Source organism: Equus przewalskii, chromosome 10 (assembly GCF_037783145.1).
Source record: "Equus przewalskii isolate Varuska chromosome 10, EquPr2, whole genome shotgun sequence".
Classification (NCBI taxonomy): domain Eukaryota; kingdom Metazoa; phylum Chordata; class Mammalia; order Perissodactyla; family Equidae; genus Equus; species Equus przewalskii.
In genome coordinates this window covers 22,528,742-22,545,008 of record NC_091840.1, presented here as the reverse complement: position 1 = coordinate 22,545,008, position 16,267 = coordinate 22,528,742, and the positions used below count along the sequence as shown (strand labels likewise).

The window sequence follows — 16,267 nt, the reverse complement described above, 5'->3', positions numbered from 1 at the left end:
TTTTTCCTTTCCTTTTTTTTACCCTCTTCACTCAATACCAAGAGTCCTCCCTACAGTTCCCTGCAGGTGAGTCAAGAGCTGAGTTTACTGCCAGTTCACTCCTATCTTAATGATGAAGCCCAGTTAATATGGGAAAGATCTCCTTTTATTAGACTCCCCACCTCGGGTGGGTCCTTGGCCTTAACTTCTTGACTCGTCAATCCACAGGGCTGGCCAAACTGAAGCTCCAGCTTGCCTGGATGTGCAAATCTCAATCCCCTTCACCTGGGGCAGAATTACATTAGTGTTCTGATACTTATCTCCCTGGGTCTCCTTTTCACTTATATTTTGGCTTCGGTTTCTTTTCTTGCCAGCAATTAAATGTGTATTATAGATGTTTTAAAATTATCTTATCCAGCATTTTAAATTGTTTTCCATGGGAGAGCTGGAGCAAATAACCTAGCTTAATATTACCAGAAACATGTTTGGCATCGCCATTCTTGAATGTTCTTCACCTATCCCATATCTAGAAGTTTTTACTACCTCACCTAGTCTCAGCCTCTCTCCATCTCGCTGTACTTCTCTCTTCCTCTATTCTCTCTCCTTCCAATGTCCTTCTCCTCCATCTTAAGCGCAAAATCAATGAATTCCTCAATTTGTTTCCTGCAAAGTAGTTTCCCCCTTCTCCAAGACTTGTTGACATCCACCTCCTTAGGATCTTATCTATCCCAAGGTGGCATTTCTCCAAAACAGTTTCCTTCCCAACAGGGGTAAGCACAGTGTGTTTAGGGGTCTCTAACTCCGACTGGAGAGAGAGAGAAACTATCAGAAGTGGGTATTGCTTGAGCTAAGAGTTCTGAAGAATAAGAGTCAGTGGAATCTCCCAAATCCCTCCAAGCTCAAATAATGACTATCCCATCTTTCCCCATTTCAAAGTCATCTCTATCACAAGTTTCAGCTGCTAGAACAGGAAATTCGTTACAGATGTATGCAATTAATGTATTGAACTTCACTCTGGAATCAGAAACGTGAGATGAGAAGGAAATCAGCAGATCGAATATACACCTCAAGTTTCTGGGTCAGTTTAATCTTCCTTAGACAAGTAGTCCCTTGCTGAGACTCTTGAGAGGACAGAAAAAAAAATTCGTAGTGACTACTGGTTCTGAGATTGAGCTAACCTCATGAAATTCTGGCTGTGTCTCCCAAACTTCCCCCAACTCAAAGGCACTTTTGAAGCAAACTATTGTTTACTGAGCCCTTGCAAAGAAAAGTAAGATTTAAACCCTATTCTCCAGAAACTTCCACATTAGTGGAACAGACACATGTATTAATAATTTCAGTACAATATGAATGCCATAATAGAAATGTATTCAACATGCTCTGGGCCATAGAGAGGAAGAAGTCACCAAATTCTTTGGGAAACTGGGATGGCTCCTGAGGATACAAAGGGATATTTGAGCCATAGCTTAAAGGATGGATAAGGTGAGGGATGGGAATCCAGGCAGAGGGAGAGTGCAGCCTGTATTTTTAAAAAGCATGTCATTGTAAAAGTACATGGCATGTTCCAATAGAAGACCAATAGTTTGGCATGGCTGGAATCAGAGTTTAAGGAAGAAAGAAGGAGACAATGTCAGAGGTAAGAGGGGACCACCATGTTACCTTTTATTAAATGCTCTCATAGTACCCTACATGTTTTTTAATAAGACTGCTTTGAACTTGTTGTTCAATGTGTTTTTCTCAATATTTATCCTTAATACTGGGGAGTCAATAAATACTATCTAAAATTAATAAATTAAGAACAAATATAAGAATATCATTTTTAGTTGTAATAGTAACAAACAGACTAAAACAGTGTTAATATGGCTGTCTCAAGAAAGTGGGACTAGGTTCTAGGATGAAGGGGTTTGAGAGGAAACTTCCACTTAATTTTTTAAATATTCTTCTGTATTGTTCAAATATGTTTTCATGTGTATATATTATGTTTTTTAATTAAAATTTTTCTTGAGGTAAAAAAACTTAAAAAGTGCCCAGATCTTAGTAAATTTTTACACATGTAAACATCCATGTAACTACTATCCAGATCAAGATATAAAATATTTCTAGTGACCCAAAATGTTCCTGCATGCCCCTTCCCAGTCAATACTGTCCCAATAAGATAACCACTATTTTTGTCTACCACTATTGCGAAGCTTTGCCTGTTCTTGAGCCTCATATAAATGGAATCATACGGTATTATGGTGGCTGTGGAGGGTAGCACTGAGATTTTTCTTTAGGAGAACCTGCTGCAGGAAGCATAGTCGACTGAGAACCTCTAGCTGCCGCCCTGTAGATCTACTTCCTGAGGTCAGGCTTTCCTGGGCTGCTCCCAGCCAAAGGCTGAGCATGGTGGGGGGACCCGTCTAGTAGACTGCTTAAGCTCAGGCTGGCTTGGCTGTAACTCTCCCTATTCCATCCTTCCCTCCTTCTCTACTTATACAGGGTTTAGACCTGCATTGTGATTTGAAGTCTTGCCATGCCTATTCCTGCTTCTTCGCCCTTTATTCTTCACAGGCTTTTCCCCTAATAAGTCTTTTGCACATCTGATTCCACTTTGGCACCAGCTTCTCACAGGATCCAAACTTAAATACATTCTTTTGTGTCTGGCTTCATTTGCTCAGCATTACGTCTGTGAGGGTCATCCGTGTTATGTGTGGCAGTAATTTGTTCTCTTTTATTGCATAAATATACCACAATATAAGTATCCATCCTAATGTCATAGGACATTTGAATAGTTTCAACTTGGGGCTCTTATGTTAACGTTTTTGTATATGCATGTCTTTCGGTGAATACATGCGCTCATTTCTCTCGGGTGTATGCCCAGGAAGTGGAGTTGCTGGGTCGTAGGCATATGTTTAGCTGTAGTAGATACTGTCAAACAGTTTTCCAAAGTGGTTGACCAGTATGCACTCCCAACAGCACTTATGAGAATTCCTGTTGCATATAATATTTTTACAAATTCAAAAGAAAAAACTAGATCAAATGATACAAAACAAATATCATTATGACTTCATGTTTAAATTACATTTTAAAAGCTGCTGCATAGGGAAAATGTTAACATTCCCCAAAATGTTAACAGTGGTTATATTAGAGGGAGGAGGGGAGATCCCAGAGTATGTTTACCTTCGACTTGAGAAATATTTGAAATGCTTTACAAGCATATATTTCTTTTACTTTTAATTACATTGTGTTAAAAAATATTAAATAGAACTAAAAGGAACTTTTAGAACTAAATTTTAGAACTAAAATAGAACTTTATGATGAAAAAACAGCATTGTCGTCCTGTACTCTTCTGCACCCCTCAGTCCCACAGCTCCCGGCTTGCACGCCTTTAATTACTTTCTGGTTCCAAAGATGTGTTGAAATCTCTTATCTGCCGCCTCATTCTCTTTATCCTTGGGGGTTTATATCTTTTCTATTACTTTACTGTCATTAGTGAGGTTTCAAGAAGGAGAGGAAATTAATATGATCAATCTGCCACTTTTAATCAGAAGTCCATGCATACAATCCAAGCTGATTTGGGACATTATCATGTAGGGAATGGGATGTATCAAAGAATAGCCAGCTGCTTGTTTTAAAGATATCATTCTGGTGACTGGGGAGGTGGGCAGGGTGAGGATGGACTGCGAAGAGGAGCAGTCAGAGGCTTGTGGGGAGAATGGTTCAAGAGCCAATATACAGTTAGGAAGACACAGAGGTAGGCTTCTCACTTAGCTGCAGCAGGATGGAGACAGCAACATAGAGAGCACAAAGATTTCGTGCCTCAGGGTCACAGCCCACCTCATGGGGCTGCTCACCCGGGTTCTGCTCCAGGATAGACTCAACCTGGAAGGAACACAGCAGACTGTAAAAGCTGGGAACAAGGAAATATACCAGAAATGGCAAATACTTGGCCACACTCCTTAATCCTGAGCCCAGGGCAGACGTAGTAATCCATCATGGCACTCTCTCCTGCGGAGCCTGGAGAGCCTCATACTCTCTCAACATAGTGACAGCGCTGCTAGTCAGTCAGTGCTGGCACTCAGAATGCTCCAACTGCCCTCCTGGGACTAACAGTTTTCCGCCCCCTCTCCGTCAGCCCAGGCTGTGTTACCTGGTCCTTCAACAGGGGCAGGGTCCCCTTCTCTAGGGCCTCAGCCACAAGCTGTTGTTCCTCAGACAGCTCTGGAGGCAGAAAAGAGGGTGGTTGGCAGAGAGGAGAGGCACATGGTGGGACAGGGCTTCAGTGTCTGATCAGATTCCGGACAAGCATCAGAAGGAGGTTCCAGAGAGCCCCTTGGGAGTGCTAGATTTATTCCAAATGGGCTCCTGCTATGGTTCCTGCTTCCCTCTTAACCTGCAGGAGGTCATAGACTGTGCCAAGGGTGAAGAGGAGGCAATCCCTCAATCCCTGGGGCCTGGGGAAGATGGCTAGTTTGTGAAACGTGAAGGCCTATCCCCCACAAAATGTAAAGGGCAAAGTATTCCCCCTTCCTCCCAAGATTTGATTCCCCACACACTCCTCTGCTCAGCATTTCCTCCAAACCAGCATACATCCAGACCCCTCCTCACCCCTCAAGGCATCCAGGACATCCAGAATGGCTTCTGAGCGCGCCTCTACCAAGATCCCAGCATCATTAAAAAGGCTGCTTATGAGAGGACCTGCTGGGTCCTCCATCTGTAGCTCACCAGAGATCAGGACCTCAGATACCTAGGGCCAGGAGATGGGGGAGATGAGCACCAGTCCCACTATAGCAGATTGTCTGCGGTGTGTCAACTGCCCTCCCCACCGGCTTCTCCCTCTCTCTGCCTCACTTCTTTTTTGGGCCTCTTACTCTTTGCTCTAGATCCTGCAGCTGCGCATCTTCGTTGAGGCACCTAGTGAGGCAGCTTAGCACATCTTTTCGCTCCTGCTCAGTCAGATCCTGGAGGTCTCTCACCATGTCCTGCACCTTCTCTTTCATGTTGCTGAAATCCTCCAAACTCAAGGACCTCCCTGTAGAGGCAGTAATTAAGAACCCAACCTACCCAGCCCAACAAGCTCCATTTCCAAGACTCCTGTAGACCCCATTCTTCATCTATTCTTTCTTTTGGAGACCACCTCTCTGTATCTTCCCTTCTTCTGACCTTTTCGTGTTAAAATGAAGCATCCTTCCCAGGCACTCACCATCATTGCCTCCCGCTGGTGCCACTTCCAGCTCCCCAGCTCACCCCCAGTCTTATACCAACCCCAAGTTCTTTGGGCCACACTAGGAGTAGTGAGAATTTAGAGGAAGTTAGAACAGTGGTTCTCAACCTTGACTGTGCATGAGAATCACCTGGGGAGCGATTAAAAATCCTAAAGCCCAGGCCACACCCTCAGATAATTAAATCAGAATTTCTGGAGGTGGGACTCAGGCATTACCAGCTTTAAAGTTCCTCCAGGTGATGTCTATGTACAACCAGTGAGAACCACTGTGTTCAGAGGAGACGGATGCAACCTCCAGACTAAACTTGAAATCTGCTTTGGGCACTGCCCCACCATTCTCCCCCAACCCTCCCTCCCAACACACACATACTCAGCTACCCCATCTGAGCTGCAGTCCTGAGGCCAGACGGCTCAAGAGTGAGTAAGTACAGCCATCCTGAACACAGCTGGCTCCCGTCCTTACCTAAGCACCGTGAACCTCCATCTTTCTCTGCAAAGAGAGGAAGAATAATCTCAGAGTCTTCAGGTCACCTCCATTCCCCTATAGACATTCTCTTCCCAGTGGTGGAGGTTTTCATTCTGGGACTCCAAGCACTCACTGCCCATGCCAGGGAGCCTCCATCCTCATCACTGTGTGTAAATGACCCCTTCCCACATCCTGGGAGATGGGCAGCCACAGGATTATGCCTAGATGGTTGAAGAAGAAACAGAGACCCAGAGAGGGTGCAACATGCCCTCAGTCACTCAGCAAATTGGGTCAAAGCAGGGACTGGAATCTACCTCCTGTCTCCTCTGTTATGGCACTTTAGAATGACAGAGGTTCACTCTTTTGAGCTAGCAAGACCTTGCTAGGACTGAACCTGCAACTTCTACAACTTCCAGGAGTTTCTTGAATTTTCTAGCACATCTAGACCTCTCTCTGCCTCTTCCCAAGCCCTCTTAGGCAGTGCAGTCCTTCTGAGATCCAAGGAAAAACTGCAATTCCAGAGGAGGCCACATTCAGAATCGCAGGGATCCTCTAGTCTAACCCATTCATTTTAAAGTCAGGATAACCATGGCTCAGGAGGCTATAGGGCTAGTGAGTGGCAGTCAGGACTAGACCCTGAGACCATTTGACTCCCAGACCAGCGCTCCTTTGACAGCCAGAGCTATCATGTAAGAACTGGCCAGGTAATTCAATTGTGCTTCCTAGGCCAATAAGCCTTCAGTAGAGCCTGTGACTTCGGGATCCAGCATACTGACTCCCATGAAGCAAGTGAAAGTTGTGAGAGCCTGGAAACCTAGGCCAACATGCAATCCAACCTGCTTCTCCAACAGGCAGATTTTTCTCCTGCCCTTACCACGGTTCCCACCCCTGGGTGCATCCTAGTACATTCTCGGCCCGAATAACTTTATAATTCCAGGCCATTTGTTACACTCTTTTTAAAAATACTATCCTTGCCCATTCTGGAATGATGAACAGGAGGCCCAGAAGCTCACTCACCTTCTGGAAAGGACTCTGTTTTGCCCACGAAACAAATATCTAAACCAGCACACACAAAAAGAAGACCAGTTATCAGAAAGACCAGTTCTTTCTCTGTCAGTTCTTCTTTCTAGCCTTTCCCCAATTCTCACACCTCGCCCCCCACCAAAAAAGAAAATACTGGGAGACAGATGGTAGTTAATACCTCTAGAAAAGGATAAGCGTCATGGTGGGGCAAATCCTGGGTCTGCAGTGTCCCAGCAAGGAGCCTCAGTCCTTCCTCCCAGTCCTGATCCCTCCCTCTTCCTTGGAACTTCCTCCCACCTTCTAGCTCACCAGGACCCCTCCAGTCCAGTCACCCCCCACCCCACCGCCAGCCCCCACCAGGCCTTGCTTACCCATCCTTTCCATGTTGGGGAAGACGAGCTGCTTTATTCGATAGCCCAGGACCCGCTTGGGGGGGATGGTCACTGCCCTTTTTTGCTAGGAAAAAGGAGCTCATATTGATTGATCCCTAGGTGCTTTATGTAGTTATCTTGCCTGATCTCCCAAACAATCCTGGGAGGTAGACATCTTTATCCTCATTTTACAGATGAGAGAACTGAGGCTCAGAGAGGGTCAGTAGGTGAGCCAGTTTCACAGCTGAAAACAGTAACAGAGCTGGAATTTGAACCTGCATCTGACCCCAAAACTCATGTTGTTTCCACTGTTCGTTCAACAAATGTTTACTGAGGATCTGTTTTGTTCCAGGCACTGTGGCTCCTGCCCTCCCGCCTCCTAGAAAGGGAGGCAGACAATGAATGAGCAAAAAACCCTTGTGTAATTAGGAACCATGGGAAGTGCTATGAAGCAAATGAAAACAGGGTGTCACTGGAGTGACACGGGAGGGACTTAGCAATGCCACACACACTTTCTCGGGGCAAGAAGAGAAGTCATAAGAAGACCAAGGAGCAGGCAGGACTGCTCAGGGAGTTCTGGAGGAAGAGCTGAACAGCCTGGTGTCTAGGCAGGCATGCCCCTGACCTGCAGTGGGTGGGTCAAGGCTGGCTCTCCTGCAGCCCCTGCCTCCCAGTATCCTAACCTTGCGTTTGAATTTGAGACTGCCAAGATGCAGCTGGCTCCAAAATGTATATCGCTGTTCACTTTCCAGGGTGTTCTCCTCTGTTGTCTCCACAGTTTCTGTCACCAGATACAGGTTTTCTCTCCTTTTCTGGATTGATTTGAACATAGTGGGTAGTTTTCTCTTCAGCTTCCTGGAGGGAGTGAAGTGGGGATGAGAGTTCAAGATCTCGGGGGCCCCACCTCCCTGGTCACATTTCTCTCCATCAGCTAGTTCCTATTTGAGATTAAGTGCTTCTGAGGCTGGAAAACCAAGGAACATAGCACCCCCATCACAATTCACTTTACCCACTGGGGGCAGGGGAGTGCAAAGTGGGAGGAGAACTCCTTAGCATTTTTGGAAGATTACAGCATGCCAGCATTGTGAGATACTTCACACATCATTTCATTTTAACCCTCATCACAACCAACCCTATGACATAGGCAGAATTGCATCCATTTTTCATATGAGGAAATTGGGGCTTAGAGATAGGTTGTAAATGGTCCAAGGTCACACAGCTAATAAGTGTAGAGCTGAGATTCAAACCCTGGTCTGTGTGAGCCCAAAGCATGGGCCCTTCTCATGGCATTGAGATAGGCATCTGCCCAGCCCACAGTACCCTGTTCTCTGAGAAGGGGCTCCAGCTCCTCACACTGGTACCTGGGACCTGGCTGCACTGTCCGCCCTTGGGTTCCAGAAGGCATCTCTGATTCCATAAGGAAATACATTTTGTGACTAAAAACAGCCTGATGGAGCCTCTGCTATTTCCAATTAAAAGTCCCTCAAGGAAGACCTACATCCTTGCCTCTGCTGAGCTTCCTGTACCCATCCAGTACCCTCCCCACCGACTCTATATACACACACCACATAGCCTCACCCTAGAAACAACAGGCCTTCTAGAAAAAAATGAGCTCCCTTTGAAAAACTCCAAAGGCCTTTCTCCAGCAATACTGTGGTGGGGAAGGGTACTTCCAGGGACCGGTAAAATTTCACTGTAAGCCTTTCAGCTTTTAATTAAAAAGGAAAAACAAAAGGCATCCACTCCAGTCAGGGAAGGCTAGCCCAGGAGAATGGTGGGGCCCCTTTCCCTGAGCTCTTCCATACTCACTGACAGTTCCAGCTAGGGAAGAAACACCAACACCAACAACAAAATGATTACTGAGGGGGAAGGTTGGTGATGTTCCTCTAAGTCCCTCGGAAGCACCATACCCTCAGCTATCACTTGATTGGTGCCACCCTGGTGGAGTGGGGTGGTGGCACTTTCTGTGCAGAAAGTGTTCTACAAGGGTGTTTTGATTTCATTGTGCTTCACTTCAGCTCTCTTACTGAGCATGTACTGTGTGCTGGGGATAGACACAGAGAGGTTAATGAAGTCAGTCCCTGTTCACAAGTTGTTCCTAGTCCAGTGAGGGAGAGGGACGTGGAAATCACTGGCTTACCACAAGGCAGAGTGAAACAAGCACAAAATACAGATTTGGGCAACTCAGTAGACAAGAACAGAGGAGAGTGACCTCTTGAAACCAGCAGGTTTTGGTCCAAGCCAGAGTAATCAGTCACTCTGGAGGGTAGCAGAGATGTGAGTGGATTGGGGGTGTCAGAAGGTTCCTGGAAGCTGATCCTGGAAGAATGAAAAGGATTCCTGAAGGAGAAGAGGAAGGCATGCAGGAATAAAGGAGTGGGTTGGGGGAATGCTGGGAGTAGGGAGTGAGAAGCTGTGCCAGCTGGGGTGCCCACACCTCAGATGCCCTTGGTGCCCAAAATGGGCTTCTCCCTCTCTTCCTCCCCACTGCTGCCACCTACAGCTTCACCTGTTCTCAAGGGAATCCAGATATTTCTGGGGTATCCGAGTGTGCAATATCTTGATTTCCTGCTCCTGAGACCCCTGGAAGCTCCCTGAAATTGTCATTTCTTTGGGCAATTTCACACTCAGCTCTCCCTTTGAGTCTACCATGTCCACAGCTCGGAACTCAGCCTTTTGACCTGGAAAGAGAAGGGTAAAGGTCATACTGAGGATGACCCAAAAGATCTTTCTCCAGAAAATTCTCCCTGGAGCAGCCCTATCCTGGGCTCCCCTCCACGATCCTCTTCCCTTCTGAGGAAGTCCTGCAGCTGTGGCTCTCCAGGAAACGCTCTTCTCACTGGCAGTCATCATGAGGTCACACAATCCCAGGGTTGAGCCCACTCTGCCACCTTCTCACCAAATGACCTTGGATAAGTCACTTGCCCTCTGAGTCTGTTTCCTCATCTACAGAAGGAGAATATTAATAGTACCTACTTCCTGTGCTTGAGGAAATTAAATAATGCAGTTAGGCTCCTAACAAAGTGCCTGGCACATATACTAAATGCTCAGTAAATGTGAGCTAGCCCTACTTAACGATTTGAGAGGCTGAAATGAGACAAGGAAAAGTAAAGCTAAAGAATTAGGAGCGCTTGCCAATTGGGAAATAAAAATTAAGCAGAGTTCAGTCTGTGGTGTTTGTAAGAACCATGCAGGTGTAAAGTGAGGCAACCCTGGGAAGTTGCCTGTCCATGTGGACTCTGCCCGGGCTGATAAGGTGCTTTCATAAAGGCCTTGATTCTGAGTCAGCTGCTGCCCTGGAGTTAATGGAGGATGTGTAGAAATGCTGCCAAGCTGAGTGCCTTAAAAGTCTCAGACCTCTCAGGTGTGAACTTACTACAGAGGAGGGACAGCTCCTACTGCTAGGTTTTGGGGGCAGCGCTGGATTTCCAAAGAAAAATGCATTTCAGAACTGGTGGAACATGAGAGAACTGGAAATAGTGCCTGAAATCAGTCCTGTATGTGACACTAATGTCTCAGGTCCTGTTTGTTTCTTGAGCAATGTAAACTTTGCATATACTTTATCAGAGAGAGAACAAAAATCAAACCTTATGCACACAACATGTACAGTATGGAAAGGTGGGGGTGGGGAGTAACTTTAAGAGGAGAAACCTGACAAACACTACCTCCGCCAGGTGACCAAGGTCAACATCAACAGTGATAAGTCATGTCGACAGTATGTGCCCTTGATATGATGTGATGAGAATGGTACTTCACCACTGTGGCCCTCCTCCCCAAAACCATTACCTCAGTCTAACCATGAGAGCATCAGATTCCAGTAGAGAGGCACCCTACAATAAGCCTGAGCAATACTCCTTAAACTGTCAAGGTCATCAAAAACAAGGGAAGTCTGAGAAATTGTCACAGCCAAGAGGAGCCTAAGGAGAAATGACAACTAAAGGTAATGTGGTATCCTGGAGGGGATCCTGGAACAGAAAAAGGACATTAGGTAAAAACTGACATAATTTCAAAGAAATATGGACTTTAGTTAATTAAAAAAAACAAAAAAAAAAACCCTATTCACACTTTAACCACACCATCAGCGCCATATAGTTAAAAACTAAATAATTCATTTGAAAAGGGAGCAGGCCAACTTGCTGAAAACCAATTCAAATTACCAATTCACTTCATTCTTAAGGATTTTTTTTTTAAAGATTGGCACCTGAGCTAGTATCTGTTGCCAGTCTCCCTTTTTTTTTCCTTTTCTTTCTCCCCAAAGTTGTATATTCTAGTTGTAGGTCCTTCCGGTTGTGCCATGTGGGGCGCTGCCTCAGTGTGGCCCAATGAGCGGTGCCATGTCCACACCCAGGATGCAAACTGGTGAAACCCTGGGCCACAGAAGCAGAGCACACGAACCCAACCACTCGGCCATGGGGCCGGCCCCTTAAGGATTTATTTTAAAGTTTGGTTTCACCTCTGCCTCTGAATTTTTTATGCAAACAGATAGACTTTCCCTTAAAGGAGGTTAGCTCACTTAGTCAAATTTTTTTCCATACTTACACTTTGCCCCTGACCCTGGGGAGTAATATGATCATGGCAAAACATCCTAATCCTGGTTTAAAGGTTTTTTCTGTTTTCAGTGAACTGGTTGGTTAACAAACTGATTTTTTGAGAACTAGCTTTTAGCAAATTGGCTCTCGGCAATTTGCTTTTTAGAGAATTGACTCAGAGTGTTTGAAAAAATGCTAATCTGAAATTTTCCTAAAGCCCCTTGCTTAATTAAACTCCACTTGTGGAAAGGCCTGCCACCTCCCAGTAATCTGGGCACTTCTCTGGGTCACATAACAACAGCACCTGGCACTTAGCAGGTGCTCTAAAACACTACAGTGGTATTGTTAGAATTCTTTTCTATCTCTTGGTGAGACCCAAATGGGCTATAGCAGAGACGTCTGAGCTGTAAAACTCCTCAGCATGAGGCACGAGACACTGAAATAAGTCTCCAAGTGAGTGTTGAACAACACTTACCCTGGGCTTTCTGAAACCCAAGAAACCACAGAAATAGCTGAGCTTGGAGGCAGGGGGATGGAATAGACACCTGCAAATCCCTTCAAGCCTTTAGGGAGTTCTGCTTGCCAGCAACTTCCCTTTCAGTCATGATCTCCAGGGAACTTGATGGGATAATAATAATAACCACCGCCAGCAGAGTGATTGCAGTGAACTTTGATTGAGTGTCCTTCTGTGCAGGCACTGTGATAAATGATTTACGTAACTGATCTCACTGGATTCTTGCAACAGTCTTCTCTAGTTGACAGACAAGGGAACAAACTTAGGGAGATAAAGCAACTTGTCCAGAGGTCACCCAGCTGGTAAATGGCAGAGTCAAGCTTAGAAACCCTGGCTCTAAAGCTTGCGTCCTTTCTTAACCACTAAGCAAACTGCCTCCATTTATTTATTCATTGAAATGATAAACATATAAACATGTATAAACGTATAAATAGTGAGAAGACCTCAGCTAATTTAAAAACGAATTATTTACAAAGGGAAAAAATGAAAAAAGAAGACTATTTAGGATGAGTTCCCAATAAAAATTAATTTCCTGGGGCCGGCGCAGTGGTGGCATGGTTAAGTTCGCACACTTCACTTCAGCAGCCAGGGGTTCACGGGTTCAGATCCCAGGCGCGGACATAGCACCGCTCTTCACGCCACGCTGTGGCAGCATCCCACATAAAATAGAGGAAGATTGGCATAGATTTTAGCTCGGTGACAATCTTCCTCACAAATAAATTAAAAAAACATTAATTTCCACTTCCCCTGTTCCCTTCTCCCCATGCAGCACTTCTGTACATTTCTTAAATTGATGTGTGTGAATGTGTACATACAAATTCCGCAGTTTATTTGTTAACTGGTTGATTTTGTTGATGGCAATGGGAAGTTGAGAGTGGGCTGGAGTAGGAGTGGGTAAAATCTGCTGGCTGGCCATCTCACCCAGCTCATACTGACCTTGGAGCCCAGAATCCGGCTTATCAAACGGCCCTTCACCCTCCTCTCTCTCCAGTATGTCCTCCAGGGTGAGGTCTGTTGTGTAGTACCGGCATCCCAAGAAATTTCTCTTCTCCCTCACCAGACAGAAGCAGTGAAATCTGTCAGCATCAATGAGGCTTCTGACAGCAATCATATCTCCTCTAGAATTCATCTCTTGGACCACAACTCCTGTGATTTCCTCAAATTTGCTGGGCATTGTGCCTGGACAAACTGGGAAAAGGAAGCCAATTTCATTTTGGTGGAGGGGGATATTAGTTCAGGTTTTTAAATCTTCTACCTTTGGCAGCCTGGGGTCAAGGAAGAACCAAAGTTCCTAGGACAACCAGCACCTGAAATTACTTGCCTTCCCTGTTTCCAGAAGGTGCGGGGGTCACCACACACTAAGGAGGGGTGACCATCACAAATGCTGGACTCTTCTCTGCCCCTCATGGAACGCTTATGGAGGAAAGGTGGAGCAGTGATTGCCTCGAACAGAAAGCAAGACCTGTTTTCTGCATCTCCCACAGCAGAGTTGCCCCCTTGCTCAGAGGGGCCCGAGGGGTGGGAAGGCAGGCCTGCCATCCCCTAGCCAGACTCTCACCAGTGTTGATGAACAGAGGATCCAGGAAGGGATGAAAGGCATAGCTGCCAGACCTCACATTACCAACCCCAACTGATTACTTCTTCCCTTGGCCTTGACTCCGGGGCTTCCCTCCCTTGCTGTACTCTGCAAAGCAGTTGGATGGGTGCCCCTACCAATCATTTCCCAACAAAATGGTGGTAAGTCAGCCTTAGAAGGAAACAAAAGAGAAAGGATGAAGTGCAAGAGTGGCTTGGAACTAGGAGCCCTGAACAGCCCCCCACCCCCAGTCCTGTCTCCTCAGTTTTTGGTCACCTTCTGAAAGGTCCCTTACACTTGCTAAAATACAATGAACCCCAAAACCCCACCTGGGGCATCTCCCCCAACCCACTCTCTCTCTCACCCTCTCCTGGTCTACAATTGGCCCCTGTACCTCTTTATCTCCCCTGCCCTGTGGGACCCTCCATAGGCTTATCACCAGTCCAATCTGACACAGCTGTTCCTTCTCTGTCTCTCTTTGGCAACAGCTCTTTGTCCCCACATTGGACCCTTCAGACTCTCTTACGTCCAGATCCTTCTCACTCTCTCCCCTTTCATCAATCACTCTGCAACGGCTTCCTTTTGAGATCTCTTTGCCTTTCTTCAGGTTCCTTTGCTTCCCTCCTGGGGCCAGGCCTCCCCTCACAAGCTTCCTGGCCACCTCCCACTAAGTCCCTTCTGGCGGCCCAGGTACCTACTCACCCATGCTCCCTTCTCTGTCCCTGCCCCCATCACTGTGGCCAACTCTCAACTCACTCCCAACCTAGGAATTCTTCTGCGTATCTGAAAAGGCAGCGCCCAGGGCTCACAGTCCCATCTCAGGGGCCACCTACCTCCTCTCTGTCCTCAGCTGCTTACCAGAAATGGAGATTGTGAGAATCCCCTCTGTAAGATCTCTGCACGGTTCCTGGCCGCTGTGTCTCTGGAAGTGAGACTGAATAAGAGAATTGAAAGGAATTGGAAAGCTGGGTAGGGCTAGGTGCCCCACCTCTCGGGCCTTTAGATAAGCTACATTATGGCTGGGCTGGAGGCAGATAAGGCCCTTCTCTTGGACTAAGGGAGCAGGTGGGATATATATTTTTTTCACATGGGCTGGAGGCAGATAAGGCCAGAGGTAAGAAACTCTTCCCTCCTCTTGGACTAAGGGAACAGGTGGTATATACATATTAACCTGATATACCTTGTAGGTGAGTTTGGGCCAGAGAATGGTGCAGAAGGAGGCATACCAAGCCATGCAATCCAGTGAGTTTGGAATAGAGAAATAGAATACAGGTGGGTACCAACCAAGTGCCAGCAGGCAATGGCCATGGCTATGACAAGTGTATGAGTGAACTAGTCAGACCCAGTTACCCAAATGCCATGCCATGGTGGGCAACACTGAAGACTCAGAGGGCAACAGCAGCTAACACCTGTAGGGAACAGGATGGGCCAGTAAGAACACATAGCCCATTGGGAAAGATGCCACCACCTGTCCTTGTCACTCACCTTCACCTCCAGCGAGAAGCCTCTGGCCCCACCCCTCAGCCCTCAGAGATGACCCCCTGTCTTCTGGCCCCTGCTTTCCTCAATTCAGAAAGAACACTTGAGATGATGACAGCAGTTCTAACAAATAGTAATAATATTAATATGGCTACCATGTGTTAAGTATTTACCACATGCCAGGCCTTGTGCTAATCCTCACAACAGCCCTAACCTCTTACACAACAGAGGAAGAAATTTGATGAGGCCGCAAGGCCAGTTAGTGGCAGAGCTGGGATTTGAACCCTATTCTTGTTGATGTGCCTCAGCCCCTCACCCTGACTGCATTCTTGCAGGTCCAAGGAAGCTGCCAGGGCACCCCCCACCTCCAGGACTGAGCCCAGGTGCATTTCTCTTCCCAGTGTTGTGTGGGCCTCGCTCAGGGGTGGCAGCAGGTGGCAGGTGGACTTGGGCAAAGATCCTGCAATCTTCCTGATACCTACTCTGACCCGGGACTTTGTACCTGTCCTGGAACAGCAGATGACACTGCACAGAACATGCTGAAAGGCCAGGAACCTTGGAGACAGGAGGTCCTTTGCTAGAAGGACTCCCTCTCCCGGCCATGGGAATCTAAATAAGTCCTGGGTGGGTCCTCTCTTCCCCTCCCACTCCCACTTATGGCAGGAGAAGGAAGCATGAAGATTCCTCTGAAGACAGAAAGGCCAGGAGAAAAGGCAGGCCTCCCAGGGAAGGAGCACTGCAGGAAAAGTGCGAACAGGGGAGGTATTCGGAGGATGGGACTGGGCACTCCCGCTTAATTTATGAAGCCATTGCTGGACCAATCCCCTCGCTGGCCATGGCACAAGCCGTCCCTCTGCCAGCCCAACCTGACTCAGCCAGCCTGTGGAGCCCAGAGGTGGAAGTTCTGTCAGAGTAACAGCCGGCCAAGCCACAGAGCAGAATCCTGCTCTCTGGGCTGCTGCTGCTTCTGCTGGTTCCCTCCCAGTCCCTGGGCTCGCTCTGCTGGGGCAGCAGGAAGAGCAGCATCCCAGGGTCCCTCCTACCATCCAGGCAGAGGGTTGAACTGATGCTCCCACACTGCCCTCAGCCAGGAGTGCCGTCCACAGCCCTGTCCCCCACCCCCAGGG

General features: G+C 47.0%; 1 protein-coding gene across 3 annotated transcripts; it reads right to left on the bottom strand.

Moving 5' to 3' along the window:
• Positions 1 to 3,475: 3,475 nt before the first annotated feature.
• GSDMB (gasdermin B) lies at positions 3,476 to 14,992 on the bottom strand. Of its 3 annotated transcripts, none has more exons than XR_011523005.1 (11): positions 14,520 to 14,992; positions 13,022 to 13,273; positions 9,552 to 9,723; positions 7,726 to 7,897; positions 7,043 to 7,127; positions 6,666 to 6,704; positions 5,646 to 5,869; positions 4,830 to 4,990; positions 4,567 to 4,705; positions 4,109 to 4,179; positions 3,476 to 3,840 (listed from the first exon to the last, which is right to left on the bottom strand). XR_011523005.1 is itself a non-coding variant. In XM_008518900.2 (11 exons), the coding sequence occupies exons 1-11, from the start codon at positions 14,893 to 14,895 to the stop codon at positions 3,697 to 3,699; spliced, it is 1,638 nt and encodes a 545-aa protein (XP_008517122.2). In that variant the 5' UTR covers positions 14,896 to 14,988; the 3' UTR covers positions 3,476 to 3,696. The 3 variants fall into 3 exon arrangements, 2 of the variants coding, with proteins under 2 accessions (XP_008517122.2, XP_070416572.1); XM_008518900.2 differs by having other exon boundaries at positions 5,646 to 5,672; positions 14,520 to 14,988; XM_070560471.1 differs by having other exon boundaries at positions 5,646 to 5,672; positions 14,495 to 14,601.
• Between the last annotated feature and the right edge of the window lie 1,275 nt (positions 14,993 to 16,267).